The sequence below is a fragment of the Filicampus tigris genome, chromosome 3, assembly GCF_054856515.1.
Source record: "Filicampus tigris isolate MCC_2025a chromosome 3, RoL_Ftig_1.0, whole genome shotgun sequence".
Lineage (NCBI taxonomy): Eukaryota > Metazoa > Chordata > Actinopteri > Syngnathiformes > Syngnathidae > Filicampus > Filicampus tigris.
Window position 1 is genome coordinate 28,894,112 of NC_141219.1, and position 26,644 is coordinate 28,920,755.

The 26,644-nt window shown below is 39.4% G+C and overlaps 2 protein-coding genes across 4 annotated transcripts in view; one reads left to right on the top strand and one right to left on the bottom strand.

The window, feature by feature from the left end:
• cars1 (cysteinyl-tRNA synthetase 1) overlaps positions 1 to 10,941 on the bottom strand; it is a 23,436-nt gene extending 12,495 nt beyond the window's left edge. Inside the window, exons 1-13 of one of the 3 annotated variants that reach the window (XM_086024737.1) lie at positions 10,785 to 10,915; positions 8,429 to 8,656; positions 4,552 to 4,643; positions 3,877 to 3,965; positions 3,684 to 3,780; positions 2,282 to 2,380; positions 1,983 to 2,132; positions 1,583 to 1,723; positions 1,197 to 1,285; positions 985 to 1,106; positions 617 to 729; positions 406 to 534; positions 137 to 266 (exon numbers count right to left, since the gene is read on the bottom strand). In XM_086024737.1, the coding sequence (XP_085880863.1) occupies positions 137 to 266; positions 406 to 534; positions 617 to 729; positions 985 to 1,106; positions 1,197 to 1,285; positions 1,583 to 1,723; positions 1,983 to 2,132; positions 2,282 to 2,380; positions 3,684 to 3,780; positions 3,877 to 3,965; positions 4,552 to 4,643; positions 8,429 to 8,656; positions 10,785 to 10,806 (1,501 nt within the window). In that variant the 5' untranslated portion in view covers positions 10,807 to 10,915. Of the gene's footprint in view, positions 1 to 136; positions 267 to 405; positions 535 to 616; positions 730 to 984; positions 1,107 to 1,196; positions 1,286 to 1,582; positions 1,724 to 1,982; positions 2,133 to 2,281; positions 2,381 to 3,683; positions 3,781 to 3,876; positions 3,966 to 4,551; positions 4,644 to 5,692; positions 5,813 to 8,428; positions 8,657 to 10,784 lie in introns of those variants that run through there. The other 2 variants (XM_086024738.1, XM_086024739.1) reach the window with 2 other exon arrangements.
• On the top strand, positions 10,853 to 26,230 carry pex16 (peroxisomal biogenesis factor 16). Its single transcript, XM_086024741.1, has 11 exons — positions 10,853 to 11,208; positions 11,313 to 11,348; positions 15,918 to 15,994; positions 16,303 to 16,436; positions 17,123 to 17,223; positions 18,965 to 19,045; positions 21,572 to 21,724; positions 22,210 to 22,282; positions 23,129 to 23,248; positions 24,219 to 24,283; positions 26,057 to 26,230. Exons 1-11 carry the CDS (start codon positions 11,076 to 11,078, stop codon positions 26,113 to 26,115), a joined length of 1,032 nt encoding a protein of 343 aa, XP_085880867.1. The 5' UTR covers positions 10,853 to 11,075; the 3' UTR covers positions 26,116 to 26,230.
• The last annotated feature ends 414 nt before the right edge of the window (positions 26,231 to 26,644 follow it).

Below are 26,644 nucleotides of genomic sequence, written 5' to 3' on the forward strand. Positions count from 1 at the left end.
CAGTGACAAATCAAGTAGGACTGGTGTCAACACCTTTCACTCAAATTAGTTCGTCAGAAAAATGACACTTAGTAACAGAAATTGTCATTTTTGATTTGAAAAAAAAAAAAAAAAAAAGGAGAACTAAAAGATGTACCTGTATTTTTTGCCAAAGCCTCCTTAATGGTAATGAAATTCTTCAGAGATTTCGACATCTTGCACCCTGCAATTGTCAGGTGACCAGTGTGCAAGAAATAACGGACCCAGTGATCATTCTCAAAGTAAGCCTAGGAAGAACAAAACCACAAATGAGATGTCTTTGATTATTAGCAGCTTGCCTGGAGATGTTTCAAAACATTTAATACTAATGTTAAAAAAAGATTTAAAGAAAAGAATACAAAAAAAAAAAAAAAAACACTTTCGTACCTCAGACTGAGCCAGCTCGTTGTCATGATGTGGGAATCTGAGATCAAACCCACCACCATGAATGTCCATAGACTCCCCCAAGATGGAGCCAGCCATGGCCGAGCATTCAATATGCCAGCCAGGCCTTCCCTATTAAAACATTCAAAAGACCAAAGTTTTAATAGTTTCCAAACTTCTTTCAATTAGAAAGCAGAAAGGAAACACTTGTCACCTTTCCCCAAGGAGAGTCCCACGAAGGCTCTCCTGGCTTGGATGCTTTCCATAAGGCAAAATCATTGGGTGATTTTTTCTCACTTAATTGGTCAGCAGATATGCTCAGGTCACCTACAAGACAGAAAAAAAAACCTAAATAAATGATACAGCTCAAAATGATACTGTACCTTTATAGGTGGTGCTTTTGAGAACAGGCAGTTTAGGATTGACCAAATAAACGTGAGACGGTTGGCCCCAGGGCCCACCCAATTCATGCAGATATCTTATTAGATATCCTATCCAACCCAAAAATATATAAACAAGCTGCCTTATAGCAAGTCTTGTAAAATTCAGCATTGTAATAATTGCAAACATGCTATCATGTACCTTCTCCCTCTTGTAAAGCCTTCTGATCTCCAACTGCCTCCGGCACAAGTTTGGCATAAGAGTGCTGTGGACTGGCATCAAACTTTGCAGTGTTGAAGTAAACAGAGCTATTCGATACATACCTGAAAACAACATTTGACCTATTACCATTTATACTGAAATGATAAAGGATGTGTGTTATGAGCCATAACCATTGGCACACTCTGTTTTACCCATAGCCATTTGAGACAATCTTCTTCACAAACTCCACAATTTCTGGCACATATTCACTGACACGAGTCAGGACATCGGGAGGAAGAATCTGGAGAACAGAAAGATCATTTTAGCACAGTAGAGTCAAGCCCCGTAAACTCTGTTTGGCACCGGCCGATTCGCATATTCTATTTCTATTTTTTTTAATATATTTAATATTTTCGCCCTTTTTTCTGGGATTTATAATAGATGTTGCCAATTTTTCTTTTTCCAATATGTATTTTATATTGAGTACAGACTGATTCAATATCATCCATACATTTTTCTTTGGTAGACTACAGGATAGACACTGAGTGGTTTGTAATCCAACGTTAGGTTTCTTATAAAACCGCACCCTGCTACCTACGTTCAAGGCGTTCATGTCTTTATGGTACTCTCCTTCCCAAAATGTAGGCAGAATTGCAAAGATTGAGTTGTCCGTGACTTCATTTCCAAACTGACTGTCCAGCCAGTCCGACAGCATGTCCTTGGAATTTTCCAGTAGTGCCTAGAGGATACAGACACTTTATTAGTGAATTTTCATGTTAAACATCATCCCAGCTCCGGCCTCCCTGTGTGGAGTTTGCATGTTCTCCCCGTGCCTGCGTGGGTTTTCTCCGGGTACTCCGGTTTCCTCCCACATTACAAAAATATGCATGGCAGGTTAATTGATCACTCTAAATTGCCCCTAGGTGTGATTGTGAGATAATGGATGGATGGATGACAGTAAGTAAAGGAAGTTTGCGACAATTCAGGTAAAGTCGTACCTGGGCCAGAGGTTGCACCACTTCATCTGCAGCTTTACTCTCCAACGCTGCCTGCAGAGGCTGCAGAGCGCCAGTGATGGCGGCATCAAGCCTTTCGAGCATCTGTTTCTTATCTGCGTCAGTAGTTGAGGCCAAACGGGCCTGAAAGGGCTGAGGATAACAAGTAAGCATTTTCAATTCCAACTGCCGCTGCCAACCCATTGTACAACATCCATAGTTTTTGAAGAACCTTCACTTGTTTGCAACACACAAATTTAGGGCTGATAATGACACCAAAGTTTATTTGTGTAACTTCTCACCACTCGGGCAGTCAGCACATCCCGCAGTATTTGAGCTGCTTGTGGTTGCTTCTCCTTGTACTGGTCCATTAGGTAGTTATGACGTGCCCTTTTAATTATCTGACAGAGAGAAAAAGGTACAAATCAATTTCTTGGACGGACTGCTTGAAACGAGCGTTATAATTAGGGAAATTAAAGTGGAGTGAAGTGAAGTGGAAAAATCAAATATCTTCAAATGGTACTAAACATGGCATTAATCGGGGCTCTGTTGTCATGTTTCTAGTGAGCGTCTGCCCACCAAAGTGTTAGATAATATTCTTCTATTGTAACATAACAGACTTGATGCCATATGTAACAATACAATGGCAGCAAAAAATGAGACCATCTGACTGGAAAGTTCTCTTTTATTTTTAAACCAGGGGCTATTACTAATGTCAGTAAATCTCTGTATGAGATGCCCCTTTGGCCACACTCGTGCATGCACGCTTATATTTTCTTCACAATCCCCAACTGTGTGGCTGCTGCTTATGATTCTGAGGCCAGACATTCGTGGGACATGGGTGACCTCAAGTAGGTTTTTGTTAACTTACATGTCCTCTGCTTCAGCGACAGTTACAGGAAGCATTAGAAGGCAATACCAGTCTAGAGGGTGATTTCTCAAGAGGGCGCAAATTCCTCATACTCATGACAATGACTGACATTGTAGTGGATTAAGGATTTTCCTTTTGTTCTGCAGCTGCTTCCAAGAATGTCCCTCCTTATTTGCCACACTGTAAGTGTCCAGCCCGGAGAGTGGCATAATATATAACACTACCGCAGAATATTTGTTCGACTCCAGTTATTCCCATTCACAAATACTTATTCCACAGACGTATCATGCCGTTAAACAATGGATAAACTATTTCACACATTTTTGTTTTTAAATTTTGGGGCGCCTTGCCGCTCCCCCAGTCATGCCCTCCTGTGCAGCTGCTAGAGGCTGACATCTTTTCAGGATTTCTGTGGGATCCACGGGACTACAATGGGAGTGAATTTCACTATTAATCACGGGATTGGGCAGGAAGAAAATCAATAGGAGTGAATGGAAGTGGGAACTACAACAATAAAGTCATTGAGAGTGGTAACCACAATGCGGTTATACTCTACAGTTTGGTTGAACTCAAATCACATCGATATTTGAACATTTCTCCTCAGCGTCGAGTTTAACAATCCGTAGATACAGTTTGGGTCACATCGTAGTTGGGGGAGGGGCATTCCACGGAAACCAATCCTTTCCCCCTCACCCGCAGGATTGTAATCTTGCAGACTTTAAAATCAGATATTAATAATAAGTGATATTCAAAAAATAATCATTACTTCTTTAAGTCAAATATTCTAAAGGATAACCACAATGGGGAAGTTATACTTTGTAGCTTGTACTTACTTTGTCATCAATGTCTGTGATGTTCATGCAGTAATAAACATCATACTTGAAGTAATCCATCAGTACTCTTCGCAGAATATCAAAAGAGATGTATGATCTGGAAAGACACCAGGAGTCAGAAATGATCGGTATGAAGGAAGGTGCTTTTTTGTGGTCTCGACAGCAGGAACGCTTTTCACCGTGTCCTGCTTACCTGGCATGTCCCATGTGGGAGGCGTCATACACAGTCGGCCCACAGCTGTACCATGTGACCTTGTTTCCATTCTGAGGAACAAATGGCTCCTAAAATTTTTCACAGAAAGGAAGATAATAGTAGATGATTACCGGTAAGTGTTCTTTTCAACACAATGTAGACTTATCTGGACCCTTAGTTTTAGTTCAGTTTCTTAATGACATTTTCACAACAAGCCATTTATGATTAAGTGGAGAGTGACATGAGTGACGTTTTCATCACAATATGTGAATATAAAAGTGGTTGAAAAGGTCAACTATAATACATGTTGAGTGAAGTTATTACTCGTTACAGTAAAAGTGTTGAGATATTTCACTTGCTATGTAATAATCCTTCCTCAAGAAGGATTTTAGGGACTTTGCCCAGACCATGAAAAAGGAGAATGTTCTCAAATTCACACTTTTTAGATGATGCTAAACATAATTTCTCAAAATCTTTAGTGGCATAGGCTAATTAAGATGTCATCTCATTGCAACAGATTTAAAAAGCACATTTTAAGAAATGCAGTATGATTAGCCTGTCTTAATATTTGAATTTAATTAAAGAAAATTTAACTGAGGTTTATAATGCTTCAATTTTGGGAAGTCTTTAACACTAGCAGAATGACTTCTTTTTTTGAATGAATATCTTCCACACCTTTGCTCTGGTGAGACTATTATAGAGTCGAAGTTGGGGAACATCTGTTCCAGATGGTGGTAACCAATGAGGCTGTACTCTCTTTCCTTTCCCTGAAATCAGATTGTCAAAATTATTAAACATGGGCAAACATGCACTTAATTTGGCGACTGACAATACATTCCATGCAAACACTGCTGTTGAGCGATGTCATTCCTCGGTCCACCTTATACAAACAAGGATTCTAAATTAATTGGGTCCTTGTTTGGATAGAAGACCATGAAAGCACAAGTCCCATCACTTTATTGGACCACAATAACCACACATATTACAGAGTAAGAAAGATGCACTTTTGCTGGTCTCTGATTTCATTCCACTTATGTCAGGGGTATCAAAGTCAAATGGACGGAGGGCCAAATACAACATTTTGCGACAAGCCGAGGGCCGGACTGATAAAATGTTCATTGAAATGTTTTTAAATGTCCAGATTGGATCGGGTCCTTCGCACCTGCTGATGATGTCACGCTTTATATATATCTGTAATATATTTCTTTGCGTCTATGTTTGTCAACCCCCTGGCTGTTGTGTTTTTATCTTCAGAGTTACTAAATAAAAAATAAAAAAAAGTTTAAAAAAAATAAAAAAGTAAAGTTTACTGCTACTTTTGCGAGGCAGCTCATGCGTCACTTCCGTTTCTCCTGCCAAACTGGAAACAATTTTCTGGTTGACTCGGGCTGCAAGATTGTATGAAGTGTACATAATGTCAAGTAAACGGTGACTGACAAGTGACTGGTATGATGTCTCCAGCTGACCCTATTTTAGAGTGGCAAGGTATGGATGTGGTGCTCCTGTCAGAGAACACAGGCCCGTGCTCCACTTGACACGTCTATTTATTGTGGTCTGCAACAACACAGACAAAGAATAACCTAGCAACATCATCCAATGCATATCCATTTGTTAACAATATGCCTAAACATTAGGATTCACTGTATTAAGAAATTAATCAGCCAAACAATACACATTCACAGGTTTCATCACTAGAATAGTTAGCAGGAGTCAAAATAACTAACTAGTGTTCATCAACGTGACATCACTCACGCGAACATATCTAGGCTATCATGTACAGCAGTTACCTGACACGAACTTAAATGATTAAACTCACCTTTTGACATTTACCCACAACAACAAACGTGGTGAAACACGGGCAATCTGCAACTACTGAGTTTGCAGGCACGAACAAACTACGAGCTATGTCGAAGGAGGAAAGAGAAAAAAAAAGTCACGCACTATCAACACTTAGCGCTCGAATAGCGTTCAATGCCTGCTCACAGTGTGGGACATCTCAGCACTACGTCGAAACTCAATGAATTTATCAAATGCCAACAATTACTAATAATAAAACAACGTGAGATTTCTAGTGACGTGAAGTCTTCAGTCAGCATGTAGAACAGCCATGGGTTGGCAAACATTGATGCAAAGAAATATATTACAGAAATAGTGTAACGAATTGGGTAATCTGTGTTGTGGTCGAATTTGTGTCTTGCCAAGTTTTCACATTTGTTACTGTCCGCGACAACGGGCGGGAAATTTCGTCGGACATATGCGGAAGTGACTTCACCAATGGGCAATAATGTACTTTTAGTTATTTATATTTATTTGTTTATTTTTAGTAACTCAGAACATACCAAAACAAGAACCATGGCTTGAAAAACATAACAGAAAATAAATAAATTACAGAAATATACGATTACAGCGTGACATCATCAGCAGGCGCTGCCACGCAACCAATGGGCGGCGAGAGTAGCAGATTTAAAACTTGACGCCAAAGCTTACTTGAATCAAAAGAAAAAAAACGGTCTAGGTTCAAACGGATACTTTGCTTCATGTCGTCTCGGTTTTTTTTTTTTTTTATAAGCATTAAAATAAGACCATGGCTTTTGCCATTTATTACCGGTATTTTAAAGATAGAGCTGTGGAGGTTGGCAAGATTTCTTGTATGACTTCGGAGGATCAACAAAATTACCCAAAACAAATTAAGGAGTGCCCTTTGGACAACAAAGTTGGATGGATTCAAAACTTGATGCTATACTTGGTGAGTGCATTGTATGAGAGTTGTAAACGACCCACAATGACTTCTGATAGTATGTAGTGTAAACTACCTCTCAAAGTGGCTCATTTTATCCAGTTCCCCTGTAGCATGTATTGCTTATTGCTCTAAAGTTAAAATCAGAACGGTATAGACAACCCTTTATGTCTTGTTAATTGTGAGTGGTTTACCGAAAAATAAAATTTGAATAATGTTTTAGTTCACATGTGTTTTCTCACCCACAGCACATACTCATGTGAAGTTCCCTGATCCACAATCCCAGATGTGAGGAAGATAATTAGAGAAAAAATGTAATATTAGTTATGTGAAACAAATAAATGGGGAAAATGGAAACAATTGAAATCCTGAACTACCTTTCTCAATAAAGAAATATTTGATATTGTGACTTTTTCTTTTCATTTTACTTTTATTATATTTTTGGAAATCTTAAAATGTGCTGTACAAGTATAATGGTGCATCAATGAGTGTTAACTAGAAGTATACAATTTGTATACAAGTAGTATATAAATGAGAGCACTTGCAATACACTTCCAAGTATAAACCTGTAGACTAAACTGTGGACTAGAAGTACATGACATGTATACTAGTACTATATAAATGAGTGTACTTGTAGTACATTTCATGAGTATACTTATAGTATACTTTTATAAACTTAATTTGTTCCAAATTAGTATCAATAAGTATTAAATTATTATACTTTTCACTACAAGTACATAGTTCAGAGTACACTTATATACTTATACTCAAGTATACGTTGTAAAGTATACTTCTTGTATACTACTTTTTTGTAAGGGTGACTTATGTGACTTGATTGTACATATTGACCACTCATGTGTATGCATATTTGTAACATCATTCATAACACTCATGACTGCCCATAACCTCTCCTGTTGATGACGGTGACCACTTAAGCAGTCTGTCCTGCCATCACGCTGGACTCTGTCAGGACTTGAATCAGACTTTGCAAGTAGGCCAATTAGGCATCGAGACGCTGTTGACTGTTTTGAATTCTTTTGTGACAGCTGACTGAACCGGAACACCTTTTTAGATGTGCCTTGGGTGTGTCTTTCCAGGCAACAGTTCGGGACTTAAAATTATGACTATCAAAAGGATGTTTACTTGGTTCAGAGTCAATGCTATAGTAAAACTTGCATCATATCAAAACTTGAAAATGATGACCACATTATCATCAGTTAGTTTTGAAGGGTGCATGCAAGCACTGGCCCACTCACGGTTGGAAGAGGTGGAAAAATTACATGGCATCTACACTGAATCATTAAGAACCTAAACAGATTTTGAATGACAGTGAATAGAAAAAAAAAACCCAGCAACTGTTGCTGAGGCAAAATGTGAAACTATTAATGGCGTAGCTCTCATTTACTGCCCATTTCATTGTGCATTTATCTGTCAAAGACAAAATCCTTTTGGGGTGCACGTTAGAAAGTCTACATCTACAGTAGTTAAAATTATTCAACCATAATTTCAAATTGTATGCGCAGGCTGCAAACATACAGTAGTATGCAACAAACCAACAAAACTATTCAAATATCGCAACACAACTAATATTAAAAGCTTTTTTTTTTTTTAAACATTTGAATGTTTGTACATTTTGCAAATAAATGTAACGAAGCGTATGCAAGCATGTGTATGACGAAAGGCAAAAGCGAAAGTGTATTGCTAGCGTTTGTAGTGGAGATGACCAAAGCCACTTTGCCTGCTTTGAGGACCTCAACATCCTAGCTGGTTCCACAGATAGGTCTAGCCTGCTCAGGTCTTCAACTGTCTACTCACTGCTGCTGTCTGGGCTCAGGTCCTGCTGCAGGGATTTTATGTGTCTGTACCAACGCAGAGCGTGGACATGTTGTGGGTCTGGGGGCCTGTGGAGAAGCTTAAATGCTTTGCGGTCAGCTTGTGAAGGGCTGAAACCAGCCAGGTAGCTGCGAGTAGCTAGGTAGTCATTCAGTGCCACTGCCAGTGCAGCATCCTCTTTTATTTGGAGCAAGAAGCCACACTCAAAGGCTGCAAAATAGAAACAAAGCAAATAGTACCAGATAAGACGAGGCTGCGCCAGCCTGAAACAAACAGCAGCACCCCTACAGGTCTCCCCTGGGCAGCTACGATTGGATTAGGTTGACCAGTGAAGGAAAAATTAAGGATAGCGCAAATGAAGAAAATGAGCAGAAACCTCAAGCAAGTTATGCAGCAACTGGCACTCCAGTTTGTCTTCTCCTCTATTTTGATTTCATCTTTGTTAGGATGGCATGCATTACTGTTGCAAGTGTAATTTTCTCTTCACCCTAGTGACTACTAGATGTACAAATGACAGAATGTACCACAGAATGTAATGCACCTTCATGGCTCAGAAATGAAAAGCTTTACTCCTTATTAAAACAAAATAAAATAAAACAAAACAAAACCAGATGCTTTCTTAGTCTGTAATACAGTATGAGCAATCACAATATTCCTATATAATTATATGTTGATGCAAGGTTTCATATTTTAAATGTCATCATTATTGTACAGTTGATATAAAAATTACAAACCCCAGTTCAAATGCCAGGTTTATAAGATGTAAAACAAAATGAGACCAAGATCTTGGTCATGCATCACCACACAAATTGAGGGCATAATATGGTAATGATTAATATGATGAAGCATAAACCATGAGTGTAATAAACCATTAATTGAAATCAACAAACACAAACAAACGAAAGAAAGCTGAGCAATTATTTGGATCCTTGAAAAATATCCAATGGTAAATGTCTGCTCTATCTTGCACACTAAAAGTGAAAGTGAAATTGTGGGCATCCACCAATTGCTAAGAATGAAAATGAAACCAAGTCAGAATGAAACCGAAACAACTAAACTGAACGGTTTCCTGTGGGCATCCACCAGTGACTAAGAATGAAAATGAAACCAAGTCGGCGGCACGGTGGTCGACTGGTTAGCACGTCCGCCTCACAGTTCAGTGGTCGTGGGTTCGATCCCGGCCTCCCTGTGTGGAGTTTGCATGTTCTCCCGTGCGTGGGTTTTCTCCGGGTACTCCGGTTTCCTCCCACATTCCAAAAACATGCATGGTAAGTTGATTGGACTCTCTAAATTGTCCCTAGGTGTGATTGTGAGTGCGGATGTTTGTCTTTGTGTGCCCTGCAATTGGCTGGCAACCAATTCAGGGTGTCCCCCGCCTACTGCCCAAAGACAGCTGGGATAGGCTCCAGCACGCCTCGCGACCTTTGTGAGGATAAGCGGTATAGATAATGGATGGATGGATGAAACCAAGTCAGAATGAAACTGAAATAACTAAGAAGTGATGGGAGCAGACAAAAAACAAAAAATACTTCTTCCCACTCGTCATAAAGAAAAATTTTATTTTAATTTTAGTCATTTTAGTCCATTTGTGCTCAAACACACGAGCAACTGGGACCTTAATCATAAATCATTTTCATTTCGATTTGAATGTTTAAATCGAGCATGGAACATTGCTGTGCTTACCGAAAATTCAATTTATTGACTTTGAGTATAGTAGATAAAACATGTCTAGGGGAAAAAGCTGATATAAAATCTAAAATACCGATTGTTTTGACATTTTCATAGGTAGGAATAGGTTGAGATGTGCAAGTGAATTTTGGTGGCTGGTCGTATACGTATAATATTAAACTACGCCGAGTGTTTTTACATGCACATTAAGCGTTTTAGACTGTCCCTATATTATCACAATTGCACAATTATTGGAAAAGCTCTGATTAATTCCTTTCGTGTTGCATTGTTTAATAATCTAACTGGTTAGTTACCAGCAAATAATCATCACTTCAAAAGTTTATTGATCGTCAAAAAAATTATACTATTACATAAATAAATAACCGCTTCGGGGCGAAATGTCTATTTCTTCACATAAAACGGGACTACTTAAAAATAATCATAATAAAAAGTTTAAAAAAAAACAAAAAAACACTACAAATTATTTCAAACATCAGGTACCAAGTGGTCAGGTTTTGCCAGTGGCTTTAGCGTGTTACGACTGTCAAGCAGTCTTGGCATGTCCACATTTTACAGTCAGAAAGCTAAGCTACGTACTATTACATGAAAGGCTGAGACAAAACGATATTTTAGAACTACGCTACAATGGAGATCGAGTAGAAAAATGTACCTTGCTCTCCCGTGGTCGACATTGCTGAGCTGCTGGATGCTGATGCAACAATAACGTGTCAGGAAGCAGAAACCGGGCATTAAATAGTCATGGTCGGAACTAATGTCCTAGATTCGAAGCATTTGAGGGGTGGGAATAAAATAGAGGTTGGACCATTCTTCGGAAGTTTGTCCTGCAGGCGGAAGTGCGTTATGTTTACTTGTGGATCAGTAACTGCAATTTGTGTTTTATTAAATAACGGTGTTTAGAGCAACCTGTAAATGTGGAGTGTTGATCAGAGCTAGTGCTAAAATGTCTCGCTTCAAAGAGCACATTGATAAAGTGACTCGTCTTTATGAGCGTTATATAGAGTATGTAAGAAAGAACCCAACTGCCACGGCCCAGGTGGAGAGCACAGTTCGGACCATCTCTTACCTAATCGCAGGTGAGTGACTTTCCCGAATATTAACAGTGCTGAACACAAAAAAAATGCAGTTCACCCGAAGAAACCGTTATTAAACGCTGATTTTCTTTTTTCCCTTTGGGCAGGAAGATTTGCAGATTCCCATGAACTATCTGAACTTGGTAAGAAAAAATTAAGCCAGTAGCCTGCAATATTAAACGGAAAGATAAAACTGTAAGATCAAGTGTAACAGTATTAAGTGCCTCCCAACCACCCTCTTTTGCTGAGTGTATACCTTTTAAAATATTGACATTTCACAGTCTATGGTAATATCCAATAAAATGATTAATGATAAAGATACTAGTTAACTATTTTAACCCATTAAGGTCTAAAGCGCCTGGCTCAGCATCTCCCCAAAACCTAAGGGCGATTTTAGAATCACCCTCTAAAACCTGAACCTGGAAATTCAACACCTACAAAATAATTGATATCTCAGCCCTTGGAGCAGATAGAAATATAATTCCAAAAGAATTTGAAAGCTTAGACGTGAAGTTTATTACATGGAGTTTATTATTATTTACTGTTTTAATCAAAGATGTAAAAATAAAGTGTCAGTACAAGAGAAGTAATTTGGAAAAAAATCGAGTTGTAATTAACATCCTTTATTCAGTTACAAAGCCATCGATACCGTCATTTCTACAAAAGTATGTGTAAACCATATTTCACGAGTGATTGGTTCCACTGGTTCAAAGTCCACAAGCACGTCTATGTCAGTGTTTTTCGAACACTGTGCCGCAGCACACCGTGGGAAATTATCAAATTTGTGTGCCTTTGCAGTCTAGCGCCTGGCAGCGTAATCATGTCTTTACTACATTGTTGTACTCTTCCATACCAGCAGGTAGCAGCAGGTAGCTAATTGTCTTTGTTTAGAGAGAAGGGAATTAGTGACGCGTGTTTATCCAAACAGGCCCATGTTTCACACTGAGTAAGTATCAATATGAAACATTATAAAACACGTTTTTCTTTGTGTTTATTTAATTCCTATTCAAGACGTAATATAACATCATTCTTCAATGATAAAATATGCTTATATAAACAATATAACACTTATATTGTTAAAGTAAGCTTTTTTTTTTTTTACAATTTCAGCTGCTAGTGTGCCGCGGGATTTTTTCAATGAGATAAATGTGCCTTGACTCAAAAAAGTTTGAAGAACACTGGTCTGTCAGTAAAGTCACTTATTTCTTAGCTCCTGCGATCGTCTGCATCCGCCATTACTGCTTGAAAATATTCCGGGACATCCTACGAGGGCTCACGACACCGTCACGTTTATATTCTGATGCATTTCATTGGCTAAGACATTAAGAGTTGGTTAAAAAAAAAAGAAAAGGATGTACAGTATCTGCTTTCCCGGCTGTAAAGGTAGAAAGACGCAACAGCGCTCCCGGCTCTAGTGGTAGAAAGGCGATAATGCGCTCCCGGTTTAAATGGGTTAATTAAGGGGATTATGGGAACTAGAGGGAGAATCCAATTTACTTAATTACACATGCCAACAACAAATCTCAAAAGTACTAAACATTTGGTACAACTTCTAACAAATATTTGTTCTTGTTTTTAAACGCTTAAGTCACTGATGCACTTCTGTGCAGTCATAAAGAGTGTTCCCACTCAGCAATGGTGTGACTGTGAGTGTGAAAGGTTGTCTGTCTTTTCATTATGTACCCTGTGGTTGACTGCCAATGAGTCCATCGTGTACGCTGCCTTTTGCCCAAAGTCAGCTGGGATAGACTCCAGCTTTCAGTGTACGAAATGGATGGATGGATGAATATGCTTCCACTACTCATAAATGCCCTTCGCATGTACCGTATTGGCCCGAATATAAGACGGCCCTGATTATAAGACGACCCCCTCTTTTTCAAGACTCAAGTTTGAAAAAAGTTTTTTTGAACACCAAATTAATTTTTATACAGAAAATAATGACAGTACAGCTGAAACAAATGATTATAACAATATATTTGAGAGAAAAGGCATGTTATTTTGCCTCATTCAAATCTTAATAGCTCAACATTTAAATATGTAAACTAAAGTGCAATCACATTTGTAAATGAATGGCTTCTGGTTTTTGAAATGTAAATAAACCAATCTATGATGATCAAACAACAAAATTGCAATAACTGCATTAACCATCAAAGTGAAGTCTAACTGTAACTGTAGTCTTGAAACGATTGCAACTGGACTGTTCTGATTGTCTTGGAAGACGTTTTGCCCCTCATGCTCACCAATCACGGCTCAGCTTCAGAAAAAACGGTGAGCTGTGATTGGTCGCTACTTGAGCCCTGAGCATTTGTGATGTCATTTTCAGTCGATAGGAGTGACAAAATGGCCGCCCCGAGAGATGGCTAAAACGGGTGGATTAACTCTTATTCCACAAACGCAGTATTTATCAGAATGCCCGGTTTCAATTAGCGGGCTTGCATAGAACATATTCTTGTAAAAAAATATGTTTGGGTTGACTTCCACTTTAAGGCAAATGAACACTTTGACATTACACAAAATCTTTTCAATCCACTATGGGGGAAAAAGGGAATGAACTGAATCATTCTTTTATATTTTTTAATCTCAGTTAGAATGTTCTGAACTCTTGTTTCCCCTTTCCAGTGTTGTATTGAACTGATAACTGCCCTTTGTGTTTGTAGCTCATCTTTTCATAACTGACATCATGTTGTTCTTTCGAAGGCAAACTACTTTAGACTGACTCAACAGAGCCTCTGCTGCTTATAGTCAAGTAGAGCAATCCATTTTGCCTCAATTGCTTCAAGACAACATTACAAGAGTCAGTCAGTTGTACATAATCAATATAATTCTTAATGGTCAATCAAGTCATGATTTTCCTGTCCAACAATATGCTAATAAAAGCATATATAGTACATGCCTGGGCAGTTCAGTAGCCGCATGAAACAAAAAAAAGATAAAATAGGTTCGGTATAATAATAGATATTATTTCTCTGTTGTAGTGTGAAAGTACTTGTCCATTTGAATACCAGTAACTCATTAAGTTATTAAATGAAGAGTTACTGAAACACGCCTTCACCACTGAACTTAAATAGAATTACCATCCTGAATGAGAAAGAATGAAAGTGAAAGCATGTGAAAAAGGAAACAGAAAGAAAGGAGAATGATGCAATGTATGGAAAGGGTATTACAAAAGATTTTTTTTAATCAACTTTAGGCAGTGAATCTTGAAAATGATAGTTGTTCCAAAAATATATATACTGTGTATACACACGCACACATGCGTACTACAGCAAGCTGGAGTGCAAATCAAACACAGCACATGCATGGTAGCACTACGTCAAAGATATATTATTCGCATATATTTTTCAAACCCAATTGTCACCAGGTCAAAAGAGAACACAACCATGCAATGTTGCATGAGGAAAAGAAAAGGACGACTACGTTTATGCAATTACATCCATCCAATCTCATTGTCGCTCATCTTCATTCGGGTCCCAGGTGTGCTGGACTCTATCCCAGCTAACTTCGGCTGAGAGACGGGGCTCACTGGACTGGTCGCCAATCAGCAAGTCGCAGGGCACACGCTATAGACAAACGGACAAACAACCATTAACACTCACATTCACACCTAAGGGCAATTTAGAGTCTTCAGTTAACTCAACATGCATGTTTTTGGAATGTGGGAGGAAACCGGAATGCCTTGAGATAAGAATTTAATTTGTTCAGTGTTGTAATCTCAAATCATCATTGAAATGAATGGAGATTGCGATGGTACAAGAAGCATGAAAAAGCATCAAAGCAACAGTTATTTTATTGCCTCTTTTTAAGTTGAATAGTGGCCTTTGCACAAACACAATTCATGAATAAATATAATAAATCTAAAGGTGCTGTACAAAATTGTCCATCCTCTTTTATACCAGAAATGTTGGCACAGGAGCTCTATACAAACTGTTGCAGATAAGCTACTGTATTGTTCACAGTCCATAAACGCTTTATCACACATTCCCATATTGCAAGCGCAACCTGTTAGCTAATGCTCATAGAATTTCGTTACATGTATTAATAATTAGAGATCTTGCTTGTAACCCCTTGTAGGTTTATGCATGTACAGCCACGTAAAATACAAGTTTTATATTGTGTAAATGAAATTCTGTTCTGCATGTGTACAGAAATAGCAAAATGGGCCTTCATGTAACTGTTCAGTAGTGATACTATAAAAGAGGTATAAGTTGACAGGAAGGAAACCCAACGGCTTTCCTGTTTTCAACCAGTATGACTATATAATATGACCGATAAACCTAAAAATGAAACCTAGTCAGAAGGAAACAGAAAGCAGTGGGTAAGATGATGCAATGGATGGTAATGTCTGAATTACTTTTTTTTACATTACTGTATGTGAAGCACATTTTCATTCAGTTGAGACTGTAACGAGTCACCTTCAATTAGTAAATTGAAATATATATATATTTTTTAAATGGACTGTGTTGTCATAGCTTCATGGCAAAGTAGGTACAGTATTTGAACCAAGTGCAGAAAAGTAAAGTCAGAGCATACACAGAATAGAATTCAAATTTCATTCAGTCATTTAAATTGCACTATGTATTTGAACAGAAATGCGAAATGGGGTCCTTCCTTTGTTGAAAATATCTTAATTTCCCCCAAAGAACAATTTGTTGCACATTTAGGTTAGGACTGGCATGTGTTCATGTGTATGGCTTTCTGTGTGTGTTTTTCAGTCTACTCTGCTTCCAATCTGCTGGTGCTGTTCAATGACAGCATTCTGCGCAAAGGGCTGAAGTCTGCCCTGACTGTGGTGAGCACTACTAAAAGATGGTGGCTGTTGCATTGTCGGAGCGCCACAGATGATGGATTTTGTTTGAACAAACTGTCTTTACATCCAAAAACTTCTGCAAAGAGCTTGAACAAGAGTGTCTTGTTGCAGAAAGGCAGGATTATCGTAATCATTGGACTCTTTGTTATCCTTGCACAAGTCAAGTGGCAGCAGCCTGGATATGTGCGGTCGGAGGGGGCGGGTGGGGGTCGGGGGAGAATTTGTTGGGGCAGGGGGGAATTCTGTTTGTCTTGTTGCCATAATGTTCAAAATGGTTTTCTGTTGTCCAGTCTATCTCACAGCAGAGAATTCTCACCTGGCTCTCTGTGTTGGAGTATGTTGAGGTGTTCCTGGAGATGGGCACCCAAAAGGTGTGCGGGGAAGTTGGCTGCTGGCTGGTCATTGCACTCATTCAAATTTTGAAGTAAGTGACTTTTAGTAGCATTTGAATGTTGAGGTGTGTCAACAGTGACTTACTGTGGACCCAGAAGTACATTATTTGGACAATGACAATGACTTTTTGTAGTTTTACCGCACCTCCACATTAAATATGAAATAAGGCAATGAGGATATGATTCAAGTGTTGACTTTCATTTTTTTTTTTTTTAATCCATTTCAGTTTTTCCATTTACACTTGCAACCTTATAACATTAACGAGTCACATAACAACTGGAGAAAATTGGCTAATTTGAATATTTCTTACATTAGAGTGTACTCACTTTTGTTTCCGGCAGTTGTCGGGTTACATTTTAAGCAAATTCTCATTTCTTCAGTGCTGTCGCTCGAAAAGATATAGTAAGCTACAAAAATGTGAAGGGTGTGCTCACTTTTGTATGACACTGCATGTGCCTTCCAATTGACTGTCAACCGGTCCAGGATGTAACCCGCCTTTTGCCCATGTCAGCTGGATAGGCGGAGTGACCATAATGAGCAGAAGCGGTATAGAAAATTTCTGGATGCCTGTTCCAACTATGGTATTGTGTTTAAGTGTACCATTTTATATGTGTATTATTGAACATGCTGTACTTGCCACGCAGTGCAGCGGAATCACAGGTTCACCATCTGTTCCTCCTCATCTGACTTAATTTCTCTCTCCCATTAATCCCAAAGGGCAATTTTTCGCCTTGTGCTTCTTTTGTGGTACAAATCGGGCATCCAGACTTCACCGCCCATCATCCCCCTTGACAGAGGTTCAGAGATAGTTGGCAAAGGTCAGTGATGTAAACTCTGGTGGCTCTCTTTTGCACTTGACATTTTGATCATGTCTATATAAACCCCCAAAATATTCTAACACACATTTGTGACAAACAAAACATTTGCACATACAGTGGGTACAGAAAGTATTCAGAGTCAGACCTCTTGAAATTTTTCACTTTGTCATTGCAGCCATTTTTTCCAAAATAAAAAAAAAAAGTTCATTTTATTTGTCATTAATGTATACTCAGCACCCCATATTGACAGAAAAAAAACTGAAATCATAAGTATTCAGGCCCTTTGGAAAAAAACCTTCATATTTAACTCACATGCTGGCCATTTCTTGTAATCCTCCTTGAGATGGTTCTGATCCTTTATTGTAGTCCAGCTGTGTTTAATTAAACGGATTGGACTTGATTAGGAAAGGCACACACCTGTCTACATAAGACCTTACAGTTTACAGTGCATGTCAGAGCAAATGAGAATCACGAGGTTAAAGGAACTGCCCAAGGAGATCAGAGACAGAACTGTGGCAAGGCACAGATCTGGCCAAGATTACAAAAGAATTTCTGCAACACTCAAGGTTCCAAAGAGCACCGTGGCCTCCATAATCCTCAACTGGAAGAAGTTTGGGACGACCACAACTCTTCCTAGACCTGGCCGTCCAGCCAAACTGAGCAATCGTGGGAAAAGAGAGGTAAAGGAGAACCCAAAGATGACTGTGGCTGAGCTCCAGAGATGCAATAGGGAGATGGGAGAAAGTTCCACAGTCAACTATCACTGCAGTCCTCCACCCGTCGGGGCTTCATCGCGGAGTGGCCCGACAGAAGCCTCTCCTCAGTGCAAGACACATGAAAACCTGCATAGTTTCCCCAAAAATACATGAAGGACTCCCAGACTATGAGAAATAAGATTCTCTGGTCTGATGAGACCAAGATTTAACTTGTTTGTGATAATTCTAACCGGTATGTGTGGAGTAACCCAGGCACTGCTCATCACCTGCCCAATATAATCCCTGCAGTGAAACGTGGTGGTGGGGTGGGGGTGGGGTTCAAGGACAGGATGGTTGCAATTGAAGGAAAGATGAATGTGGCCAAGTACAGATATATCGTGGAGGAAAACCTCTTCCAGAGGGCTCAGGACAAGGTTCACCTTTCAACAGGACAATGACCCGAAGCACACGGCTAAAATAACAAAGGAGTGGCTTCGGAACTACTCTGTGACCGTTCTTGACTGGCCCAGCCGGAGCCCTGACCTAAACCCGATTGAGCATCTCTGGAGGGACCTGAAAATGGCTGTCCACCACCGTTCAACTTGACAGAACTGGAGAAGATCTGTAAGGAGGAAAGGCAGGGTATCTCCAAAGCCACGTGTGAAAAGGTTGTTGCATCATTCACAAGACTCATGGCTGTACTAGCGCAAAAGGGGGCTACTACCAATAAAATGCATCAGGGTCCGAATACTTAGGACCTTATGATATTTCAGTTTTTCTTTTTTCATAGATATGCAAACACTTCTACATTTCAATTTTTTTCTGTCAAGTTGGGATGCTGAGTGTACATAATGGGAAATAAAATGAACTTTTTTTGATTTTGGCAAATGGCTGCAATAACACAGAAAGTGAAAGATTTCAAGTGATCTGAAAACTTTCAGTACCCAATGTATTGCAACCTAAAAGGAGCTGACTCAACAAATATAGTCCTGCACAAACAGAGATGTCAAAGGCAGTTCCTTGTGTTCATTTCTTGTTGTGCACAGATGGTGGCAGTGTGGAGCTGCAAGAGGACGCCTGCTTTGTGGGCCAGAGGTCAGGTCGCGTCATCAGATCACTGGGCAGCGGTGAGCATTGTTGAAACTTCAAAGGCACGTTGGATAACAATTGTGTTATATACTGAAATTTGAAGTTTGCGATAAGAAGTCTTTGCCAAACAATTGTATAATTTTGTTGACCAAGAAGTAGGACCCTCTTGATATCTGGCTAAAGAGTACTGGCACTTTTTGTAAGTGTAATAATTCTTAGAGACAGGAGTGCACATATCAGTTTTAGTGTGGCTCTCAAATGAGGGCCATATAACAATTTTTGTACAGGGAAAAAAAAATTAAAAACTCATTTTTTGTTAGACCGATTTCATCTTGCCCATTTCGGCTCTAATCCGGAGCGTCCGTTAGCAATTCCGATTGCAAATCGGCCGATTTTCACGAGCAAAGTCACCCCCTACTTTTGTAAGATTCAGCACAGCCTGGGGTTGACAGGTCTGCCTATTGGATGGTTGCATCTGATTGGTCAAAGTTAGAATAAAGCATACAATCCCATCTGAATGTATTACATAGGGATGGGAATTTCGACTCATTTGCCCGCCGACTAGTCTAAAATTTTATTTGCGACTGGTCAACTAGTCTATAAGCAAGAAAACTTGAAGTTTAATACATATTGGATTCAAAGTTTAAAATGCAAATGTTTTGTGTATTTACAGTAGGGGCTATTTTAGCCCAAACATTCAGGACAGTTTGTTCATTTAAATTCTATTGATGTAACAACAACTGACTGAATAAAGGTGAACAATTGAAAGAGAAATACATTTCTGATACATTTTCCAATGCAATGCATGGCATTTATTATGAATAATGTAATGAGTAATGGTACCGACTCCCAGTCCAGCAGGGTCTCATTCGCCAGCACCATGTTTGCGGCATTATCATGCACAAAGGCGACTGCTTTATTTTCTACTGCCCACGTAGCCATCACACTCCAGCAGCCAAGTTTTCAGCTGTGTGTCTTTCCTCCAAGGCGCTGTCCGATGTCTGAAGAACACAGCTGCGGGGATGTCCTTCGTCCACACACGTCATACATGTTATAGTCATGTAAGATTCGGTTGCTATGGACGTCCATCCGTCTGTAGTTAAGGCATTGGCCACATAGCTGACCCGCTCAAATGCTCGTAGTATCTCCTCTTTCATCTGGTTATGGCTACTTTCGAGTTGGGGCGTTATTGTTTTGCGACTAGGCACCACGTACTCAGACTCGTTATACAGCATTAATTTTTCGAACCGTCTGCCCTCAACAAAAGAAAGCGGCAGCATATCGCACCATTTTACAAATTAGTTGTGTAATCTTTGCTGTGCGGTGAGCATCGCAGCGCCTGGCTGGAACAAACGCTCTCATGCTCGTCTGCCTGGTCCCGCCGCCATCGACCTGCAGATTCACATCGAGATTTACTTTGGATGTGGTTTCTCATCGCTCCGGGAGAGTGGTCTTAAGCGAGTTTATGCTTACAAAGCCGACAGACGACCTTGAGGCTTACTGCTGTGTTGCACTCTAAAAACAGTTGGGTTAAAAATGACACAAAATGCACCGATCCGTCAGTCAAAATGACCCAACTTTCTGGGTTGTGTTTTGTAGTAAGCAAACCCAAAAATGGGTAGTTTTGTACAAAGCAACGCAAGAAGGTGGGTCAAAGTCACCCGATTAGTGGATTGGTTCACTTTTGACTCCAAATTGTGTTATTTTTAACCAAACTGTTTTAGGATGTGTGATCTTTCACACAATATTGAAATAAATATCACACTGTGACATCAACACTGTGATAAAACCAATCCATGAGCTTTTGGTATTGTTACAGCAGGTTTGTCTGATGAAAATGTATTTTTTTTTCAACCCGCGGTAGGATTTTGAGGAAAAATGTCAGTTTTATACAAAGTCAGCAATACGGCGGCGTGTTTGGAGGGCTCGTTTGAACGTGGTGATGGAATGAATTACATTATTTTTAGTATATTTTTCCAGTATGTGGTAATTGATAAATTGGTAAATAAATGTGTTTCGATTTATGTCCTTCACTGAAAATGAGCCAAAGCCAGTGAATTTCAGAAAAATAATGAATTCTTTCATTTTTCTTTTGATAAAAACTGAAAACGGGTCCTACAGACCCGAACACCATATAAGTGGACATGCCCGGGGCAAAAGAGGACATTTGGTCACCCTTCGATAGGTACCATTACTGTGAAGTGATTTGAAGCCGGTTCGTTTCTGGCAAAAGGATGTAAAACAATTTACGTACAATCTTAGATGCATGTACAGTGAACATGTAAATGAGTGTAAAAGTTACATGAGCTGTATTAAATATTCTAGCTTTAGAGAAGTAATAATACTTAGTTTTTACACAATCCAATTTCGCATTTTGTACCTTTTATAAGACGGTATTGTGGTTTGGAGTGGTACGGAACTGTACTGTATCATACAAGCTTCGTCAAACATTTTGGTGAAGTACGTAGTTGGATGCGAGTCTGTATTAGGACCGCCTTTAGCCAGTTCAAATTTGTCTGAGCCAGGCCAATTTCCCACATTGCCACTTCCCTGTGATGCGGCAGCTCCCTCCGCGCAGCCGCAGCAGTGGGGAGCAGCCAGTGAGAAGAAGAGGAGTCGAAACCTGAGGGAAGAGAAGCTCCACAGCAAACCGACACCTTTGAGGCTCCGAGAGACCATCGCTGAAACTGTGTACATCGGTCGACCTCTTGTGCATTGTATCCTTCCTTATTGTTCCACCTCTCTGAAAAATGTATTTACAAAGTAAATTGTCGTAAGTTGCGAACGTGAGTCTGAATGGCTGTGTACGGTCTCCAGCTATATTTGCCCTGCAATTTGCTGGCAACTAGTCCAGGGTGTACCCCGCCGCTCGCCAAAAGTCAGTGAAGGTATGCTTTAGCTCACCCATGCCCTAAATGAGGAGAAGAACGACAGAAAACGCATGGCCGGGATTTCCTACCCAATCCTAGAGAGGTTTCCTGCGTTATTTATGTTGACCACTAAGTGGCAACAAACTGCAACCTGCAGGTGCTGTAGTTGACAACATTGATGATGCACTCAACTCTTACGAACAATATGAACTAGGCATTGTCAGATACATTTGAAAAAATACAATTTAAAAGTTATCATTTCTAAAACATTTGATTGTTCTGCTGAAGCTCTAATTAGGCACTCGTCCTTAACGTGTCCTTTTTGACTGCAGTACTCAGCCTTGGGCTGTGCGGGAAACAGACCTGGAAGCCGTGGCTTGTCTCTGCAGGTCTGGAGCTTTCCAGGTTTGTACTATGCTCTTCACATATTTGGACAAGATACATTTACAGCGCGTGAGTGTGCGCGCGGGGGTATGGAAAGTTTGAAGCCACAGAAAAAGGGGATAAGGGATTTTTGATCATTTATTCTTCAACATAGACCCCCCCCCGATCGCTGAACGCTTGCTCCGACAGCGCTGACGCGCTTTTATCCCGGTATAGAAGAACTCTTTTGTTTGGGACTCAAGAAACCTCTCACTGCAGCGATGACATAATGACAAAATGGCGACCAGCCAAGACTTTTTTTTTCCATTTGGTGGAAAAGATGGAAGTCAGAGGGGGGGCCGGGCCTGGAGGAATAAAGTGGATCGAATTTGCACCAAATTTCAGTTTTTCTGCATTTTACACAAATTTCAGTTTTCTCCGTTTTTCAAAAATCTAAGAAGCATGTTAGAATCTTAAAATTTGGCATGACAAATTGACAAAAGGGTGAACTTTCAAAAAATCATTGTAATCATTGGTTTGACCCTGCATCAACGCTTCATATATATATATATGTATATGTGTATATATATACATATATCTATAAATTATGTGTATATATATATATATATGTGTGTGTGTGTGTGTATAAATGTGTGTGTGTGTATATATATATATATATATATATATATATATGTATAAGTATGTGTGTATATATGTATACTGTATGTATGTGTGTGGTTTTTTGTATTTATATATGTGTGTGTGTCCGTGCATAGATATATAGTGTTCAAAGTGTCATGTCGGGATCTTACCGTTTTTCTCCTTTGACATCTCAAGAACAGTACACTGAAATTGCATTGCCTTTTTTTGGTCCGTTTTCCCATCTAGCTTTGCTGTGCTCCATGAGAGAATATTTGATAACAGATGGGAAAGGGAAGAGATGAGGAGAAGAACCTTTCTTTTACTCTACTACCTTGTCCGTTCCCCATTCTATGACAGATACTCAGAGTGAGTATGTTTGAAATCCACCGAGTACACATTGAATAAATGGGAGTGCGCGGGTTTTCTGTGTTGCAGACATTTAACTATGTGCACTCTTAAGATGAAATCACAAAAAGTTGCAGATAAGTACCTAGCGGTATATGCATCAGAAATATGAGACAAAAGTCCCCAAAGTGGCAACAAGTAATTACAATAAAGGAAAGTATGTTTTATTTATTCATTTTTCCAGAAAAAGTTGTAATCTTACTTAATGCTTTTGTCATTTAAATTGCCACACAAAGGTTAAATGTAACAGTCTGACACCTGATCTACTGTGTAATGTCATGAAATATTTGCTTAAAACATTGTTTTCCTTTTTGGTTTGTATGTCACTCAGCAAAAGAGGTGATTTCAGTTTGTGTCGTTTTTTTACAGGAACAGATAAAATCACAGTGTTCATTGAGATGATGTTACTGCGGAAAAACATTGATTAATTTGTATTTCATTACTTGTGAACCTTGCACTAGTTTTAAATGAAACTTCAGCAAATCCATACCTGTGTACATTTGAACTCGTTTGTACTGAAGTGGTTAGGTGCTCGTAAAAGTGCATTTGGTCCCTTAATATCGCCATTATCGCTTTGCAACTATTAGAAACCATCACCACTATACAAATATGGAATATAACAGCTCTTAAATGTATTCTTGTGTGCAGATTGTTTCAGTCATCTTGTGCTAGTCCAACTTGTTTTGCTGTGGAACACCAATCAGGGAACGGAAAGATTCTGAATTTATTGAGTCGAATTTCTAATTTGGACTGAAACAGTCTCGTTCGTGCTAATATGTGCGGCATTGGCGTCTGTCCAGTTTTCAGCTACTGAATTTGGACTTCTGTCACTCACATTCCACTGTCTTCCACAACTGTCCTCAATGATAGCCAAATCACAGTTGCTTACCATCAAATCAATTGGAGTAAAATTGTTTTCCTTTGTTTGCAGGGAAAAGATTCTCTTCCTGCTGCAACTTCTGGCCAAGCATGTCCCTGGAATAGGCCTCATAGCACGTAAGTACTCCTGACTCTGATGTTCACCTTTTTAAAACCATGATAAAATGGCCATTTCCTGTTTTGCTTGAACAGTCGTTATTTGAGAAATTCATTAAATAGATTAGAAACTTGCAAACACTCACATAAATTGTGCCAATATTTTAGGGGCCAGCTGTTCAAAGGTAATCTGAGTGGATATTAGTTATCGGATTGGACCAAATCTTGAAAATGGGTTGTTCAAAAGGGAAAGAAGGATTCTGAAATCGGATTACATCATGTTATCCAATCCTAGTTTTAATCTTGATCAAACCTTGAGTTTGTTTTGTTCAAAACATTTCAGTAGGATCTGGATAACTTTGAACAAAAAACAAGATTATCCTCTGATCCTAACAGGGGATAGGATGAATGGTGAATGGTAAGGTGAATTTCAGGAAGAAAATGTTGCAGAACTTAGAAAACTTCAAATAATCGAATTGTATCATTTTGTGTGTATAGGTTTATTTATATTTGGTACTTGATTTGTTCAATTGTCACGAGAGAGGGACACTTTTGCCGGTCCGTCCTCTGTCTGCCACCTGGGTACCCTTCCGTCCTCGTCCCTCCACCCTTATTCCAAAAAATAATTGTCCTCTGACCCCGTCCGTCCTTGTCCTTTTAAAGCGCTTCCGTCCTTATTCCGTCTGTTATTTTGCAGTAAAATAATTATTGCAAAATAACACAATGTTCTTTTAGGAGGAGAATGAAAGACTTCCACTTCCGGCTTGTAGCATTAAATGTACTTCGGCGCATGAATGACTGTTGGGAGGGATTTTTATGCATTAGCGATGTCCCAGACAAGGACATACTTTGCATGCAAAGGGATAAGCTATGTACCAAATGTACATAGTTAATTAACAAAACAAAATTGCTATCCACCTTTTTCCTCGATCGTCAGTGAAATGGCCGTCCTGCGACGTAATCCATGGTATTACATGTGAAGAACCACTAGAGGGTAGACTATGCCTGTGAGTACAATGTTACTGCAGGTAACACACATGAAAAAAAAAAGGGCTCTACAGTGTTGTGCAGGCAGTTAGCTCATTCATTGCCAGACATTTTCAGACCCTCTTTCACCTTTACGTTTGAACAAATTTGAAAAAAATATAAATGCCTGGGATTGAATGGCTGGACTGTGAAAAGACAAATAAATACATCAATGGCAGTGAATGAGTTAAATGCGACTCTGTGGTATCGCAGAAGAGAACAGTGGTCTTTCTTTTTAAAAGAACCCAACACAACATGTCAGTCGGTACGATTACAGGGACGGACGAAAGTCCACTTCCGTCCTTGCTTATTAGTTAGTCCTTTTTTTTTTAATTCTCATCTTGCGTCCCTGGGACGGAATGCCTATCTCTGGTATACATACATATATGTATATAAAACATTATCTTCCCCAGATTACATACTCTTGAGGCTGTGAGCAGTCTAGAAATTACATCAGACACACGACAAAGTACTGATAGTGCTTGAGAGCAAATACCTGCTGGTGCTTCATACTCTTACATCGCAATAAAATGTTTTGCCTGGAATTACTTTTGAGTTATGATTTCAGGGGTGATGTATTACAAAGTCAGATGCAGTAGTTAGGATAACAATTACTATCAGCATCAAAAAGTATTTCTCAGGTTGAATGGTTACCAGGTCTAGTAACTCAGTTTCCATAGTAATTGATTAATAGTAAAAAGATTGGTTTGTTGCAGTTGTTTTAATTTTATTGTCCCGCTGCCTAACAAATTGCTTGTTTTTTTTCAGGGCCTCTCATGGATTACCTGCCCACCTGGCAGAAGATCTACTTCTACAACTGGGGATGAAGCAGAAAACCAGACAGTAGTTGGAAGGAGCCATCAATCCCATCGGGACAGAAGACATGTTGCCACAACACCGCATGGAGAACTCCATCTGAAATAAATATTTTGTAACACTTTCTGCACCTTGTCTTTCCCCTCTCACTTCCCTGCAGTTCGTAGCATTTGCAGCATAACAGAAGCTGCTTTACCGACAGGTGCCGACTGTGAACAAGTCAGATGACTTGTTTGACAGCCTTTTGTGACATTTCTACCAAAGCAGAGAATGTGTCCACGGGAAGAACCATGATTGAGAAATACTTGAAAGACTGAAAGAAATCTCAACAATTCCTTTGTTAAAAGCTGACATTCCCAAACTGATTTGATGCTGGGAGACAAGTTTGGCATGGAGGCAGTTGACGGTAACCAGAAGTTGCACATCAGTTGTAAAAGACTGCAAAAGCACTTTTCGAGCTGGCGTACTATTAGGAACTGCTATGTACTATTTTTTAATTCCTTTTTAAGAAAACTAATAACCCCATTGTACGCAGTCTGT